The sequence below is a fragment of the Cebus imitator genome, unplaced genomic scaffold (genome assembly GCF_001604975.1).
Source record: "Cebus imitator isolate Cc_AM_T3 unplaced genomic scaffold, Cebus_imitator-1.0 Scaffold883, whole genome shotgun sequence".
Taxonomy (NCBI): Eukaryota; Metazoa; Chordata; class Mammalia; order Primates; family Cebidae; genus Cebus; species Cebus imitator.
In genome coordinates this window covers 80,954-85,234 of record NW_016108198.1, presented here as the reverse complement: position 1 = coordinate 85,234, position 4,281 = coordinate 80,954, and the positions used below count along the sequence as shown (strand labels likewise).

The following is a 4,281-nucleotide window of genomic DNA, read 5'->3' as shown; positions in this document are numbered from 1 at the left end:
AGACCATGTGTAATTTGAGATGAAGCTCTTGTTCCATCAGCCCCTGCACAGTCTCACTGCCCCATGGGACACAGGGGAGGGTGCTCCAGTCTGGGCGATGGCTCTGTTAGAACCGCCCCTTCCTCTCCTGCCTCCCCTCCCATGTAAATCCTCATGCTATACTATCTTTTGGTCTTTCCTATGAGTACAAAATGGCAGTTCCACAAGCTGGACAATTGGGGCCAGGTGGGGTGAAGCAGAGCTCCTTGGTAGGCTTTGCAAATTGAGGCAAAGAGCCAGTGTTCAAAGAAAGGCTGAGTGTTTGTCTCCAGGGAACTTGAAGTCTTAGAGAGCGAAGAGGCAGAGATTGAGCCTCAGATCCTGCCTTTGGAACTCATTTGCTAAGGCATGAACAGGTTTGGAAAAACCACAGAATGAACAGCAGTCCCTGTTTTCCCCAAGAAGTCCAACTAGACAGTCCCTAGAGACCTTGCAACTCCAGGACTAAGGACTACATTCAGTGGCTAGGCACAGGTTTCAGAAATGTCTTGCGGCGGGGTGCAGTGGCTCAGGCCTGTAATCCCAGCACTTCACCTGAGATCAGGAGTTTGAGACCAGCCTGGCCAACACGGTGAAACCAGTCTCTCCTAATAATACAAAAATTAGGCGGATGTGGTGGTGCATGCCTGTAATCTCAGCCACTTGGAGGGGGGCTGAGGCAGGAAAACCGCTTAAACCCAGGAGGCAGAGGTTCCAGTGAGCCAAGATCACGCCATTGCACTTCAGCCTGGGAGACACAGTGAAACTCCATCTCCAAAAAAAAAAAGAAATGTCTTGCAAGTGCATGCACATCAGGTAGTGCCGGATGATCCTGGCGCTAGCAGGAGCAGGAGGTGGAGCTCAATCTAGCAGAGCCTATGCGGCCCTACAACAATTAGTGAGAAAAGCTGAGGCATGGAGCAGGCACTTCCTGGCTTTTAGGATTGGGTTCTGGGAGAGACTCACCGATGCACCCATGATGATGAATATGTGTGTATCCGACTGATGGAAGGCATCGCCCTGGAACAGCTCTTCCCGCAGGATCCCGCACACCTGGGTCCGGCTAAGTGCCACCTGCTCTGCCATAACGCTGTCTGGTGGAAGAAAGGCTCGTTAACAAGGCAAAACACAAGGGCACTGAGAAGTTAGCCCCTTTCTTGAGAGTTCCTCTGGCGTCTCACCGGGGTGAAGCCTGATTACCAAAACTACTCCTTGTGAACGGCTGGGCGTTGGGGAGTGGGTGATGGGTTAGAAACTGCTGGTTCTGGGCTCCAGCCACACTCTCCCAGGCAACCTTCATTCAGCGTGTACTTTCCAAAATTACCCAAAGCATTGGTGGATTCCAGCTAGAGCATCAATTCTGGGCAACCGAGTAAAATCCTTGTGGGACGTGGAACTACATGCCCAGGACCATCTCACTCTCGACTGTAGCGGGAACGCCACAATGACCTGGAGCGTGTTAGATGGTGCAGATGCTGGAGTTCAGCTCCTGCCCTCCCCTTGCCAAGCTGGGTGACCCCGGCCGGCAAGTCCCCTTCCCTCTCGGAGTCTCAGGGTCCTCAGGGGCCCAAGAGAGGAGGTACGGGGTATAAAGGGATCGGTTAAGATCCTCTCGATTCTGCTCGGTTCTCAAGCACAGCAAACATCGCGCATTTTATCGCTGCGCAGCGCAGCGCAGCGCAGCGCAGAGCAGTACGCCCCTTAGCCAGCGCGGCGCTCGCCCGTCAGCCCAGTTACCTGAGTTTAGTCGCCGCCGCCCTCCGCGCTCGCAGCCCCGAAGTACACGGCCGTTTCCGGGGGCTGAGCCCCGCCGGCCCAATTAATCAGTGGGGCGAGGGCGGGCGCCTAGGCTGAGCCGACCCGCCTCAGGCCAGGCGCGCGGGGCGGGGCCTCGGCTGCCACCCCTCGTGCGGGCGGGGCGAGGGCAGGTGCGCGCGCATCCCAGGCCAGCCCCGCCCCTCGGCCACCTGCGCTGGAGGCCGGCCTGCTGGCGGCCTGCGGTCCCTGCTGCCGCGGCCCCCCATCCCCGTTGTCTAGGCGGGCGCGGGTGCAGCTCCGCGCAATGCTACTGCGTCCCCATCGCCGGCCCGGCCCCATCCCCATTGTCCGTTTTTCCGGCCTGCCCGGCGGCCCCGCGGGCTCGCGGAGGTCTCCACTTCCGCCGGCAGCGTGGCCACGCCTCCTCTGGGCTGTCCCTCGGCTCCTGGGAGGGGCCTTCTGCAGGGCCGCTCCCCCGGGAACCCTCGCTTGTTCGTGGGTCAAGCCGGCCCTATTGGGCAGTCTTGTTGACTCCTCCCCCGGTGAGGGCGGGGTGGCCGAGCGTCCTGAGGCTAGGCGCCGCTGTCCGAGAGACAAGGGGGCCTGTAGGCTGTGACGCCCCGCAAAGTGGCGGTCGTGCGTATCATTACCGAGCTTTCGCGGGCTGGCAGAGCCTGGCGGACTCAAACTTCTCTCCGGAGCGGGATACGGCCCTACCGCGGCCTCACACCTCTCGCCGGCTTCTCGTGATCCTGGGCGGAGCTTGTGCTTGTACTTCCGGATCCCACAGCTATGACACCGGAAGCCGGAAGCAGTGATTTCGACAGCGGAGAAGGGAAGGGCGACCGCGGAACTGAGACTTTCTCGGAGCGCCGGGGCCCTACCAGCGCTCACAGTCTGCCGCTCCCACCCTTCTCACGTCTGACGGATTCTGCTGACAGGTGTGTGTGTCCTTTTCCCCAACGACAGGGTTCCATCAGAGGGCGTTCCGCAGCCTCCGAGACTCTCCCGGACGTTCTGGCTCCCTTCCCTTCTTGGGCCCCAGCCAGTTCTTGGCGCGCGCTTCTGGAGCACTGGCCGAGGCGGGCCGATTCAGGACCTGGGTTACTTGGGCGGCGAGCTGGACTGTTTCTGCTCTTCCCCCCTCCTCCATTGAAGGGTCTGACCATACTCTTAGTGCGGGGACTCCTCTGGTTCAGAGATATTTTCTGTTCACCAAACTTGACTGCGCTCAGTCAAGGTCGTTAAATTCTTTGAAAATGCCTCAAATATAGTTTGGCAGCTAGATGTCTTATCTCATGTGCCTGTTTGCTCATTTTGCAAAACAACATCTGCCTGTCCTCATACTGTTTCTGTGATCTGAGAATGAATGGGGTGTCCTGGCACATTAGAGGAACAGCACGGAGGTCATTATAGCTGGAGCAGAGTCAGGGAGGGGAGCACGGTTGGAGAGGAGGAGATAAGGAACCCGATGGTACAGGGTCTTGTAGGCTGTTGTGGGGATGTTGGCTTTTATGCAGAGGGCAACGGGGAACCATGGTAGGGTTCTCAGTAGAGGAGGAATGTGATCAGAATTACCTTTTAGACTGATTGTTCTAGCAGTGGTGGGGAGAACAGACCATAGGGGGCAAGAGTAAACGAAGGGTGACCTGTTAATGCAACAGTCCAGCTCAGAGACAGTGCTTTGACCATTTTATTATTGAAATTTTCAAAAATGTACAGAAGTAGAAAAATTAGCAATTTTTTTTTTTTTTTTTTTTTTTTTTTTTTTTTTTTTTTTTTTTTTTTTTTTTTTTTTTTTTAGATATGGAGTCTCACGCTGTCACCCAGGCTGGAGTGCAATGGCGCTATTTCAGCTCACTGTAACCTCCTCCTCCTGGGTTCAAGCGATTCTCCTGCCTCAGCTTCCCAAGTAGCTGGGACTACAGACATGTGCCACCATGCCCAGCTAATTTTTGTATTTTTAGAAGAGATGGGGTTTCACTATATTTTGGCAAGGCTGATCTCGAACTTCTGACCTCAGGTGATTCGCCTGCCTCAGCCTCCCAAAGTGCTGGGATTACAGGCGTGACCCACCACACACGGCCAATATAGTAAATCTTATGTATCCAGTTCCCAGTTTCAACAATTGAAGTTATTAACTTTTGATTAATTTTGTTTAATTTATACCCCTTGCAATCCTCTCCCATTAATTTATTTTTTTTCCTTTTTTTTCTTTTTTTTGGAGATGGAGCCTTCCTCTGTCACTAGGCTGAAGTGCAGTGGCGCGATCTCTGCTCACTGCAACCTCCGCCTCCTAGGTTCAAGCGATTCTCCTTGCTTCAGCCTCCCAAGTAGCTGGGACTACAGGCGCACACTACCATGCCCAGCTAATTTTTGTATTTTTAGTAGAGACAGGGTTTCACCATGTTTGCCAGGATGGTCTCCATCTCTTGACCTTGTGATCTGCCTGCCTTAGCCTCTCAAAGTGCTGGGATTACAGGTGCCAGCCACCGTGCCCGGCTT

General features: G+C 55.0%; 2 protein-coding genes across 12 annotated transcripts in view; one reads left to right on the top strand and one right to left on the bottom strand.

Annotated features, from left to right (window-relative positions):
* Window positions 1-2,551, bottom strand: part of G6PD (glucose-6-phosphate dehydrogenase) — a 16,113-nt gene extending 13,562 nt beyond the window's left edge. For 2 of the 6 annotated variants that reach the window (XM_017520804.2, XM_017520805.2), the window contains exons 1-2: window positions 1,986-2,161; window positions 985-1,112 (exon numbers count right to left, since the gene is read on the bottom strand). In XM_017520804.2, the coding sequence (XP_017376293.1) occupies window positions 985-1,112; window positions 1,986-2,121 (264 nt within the window). In that variant the 5' untranslated portion in view covers window positions 2,122-2,161. Of the gene's footprint in view, window positions 1-984; window positions 1,113-1,755; window positions 2,216-2,426 lie in introns of those variants that run through there. The other 4 variants (XM_017520807.2, XM_017520811.2, XM_017520810.1 and 1 more) reach the window with 4 other exon arrangements.
* The window catches only part of IKBKG (inhibitor of nuclear factor kappa B kinase regulatory subunit gamma), a 23,118-nt gene that overhangs the window by 4,334 nt on the left and 14,503 nt on the right, over window positions 1-4,281 (top strand). Inside the window, exon 1 of one of the 6 annotated variants that reach the window (XM_037735663.1) lies at window positions 2,571-2,717. The exons of 2 other annotated variants lie outside the window; for them this stretch is intronic. The gene's annotated coding sequence lies outside the window, so the exon portion shown is untranslated. Of the gene's footprint in view, window positions 1-2,570; window positions 2,718-4,281 lie in introns of those variants that run through there. 3 more of the 6 variants (XM_017520817.2, XM_017520815.2, XM_017520816.2) reach the window with 3 other exon arrangements.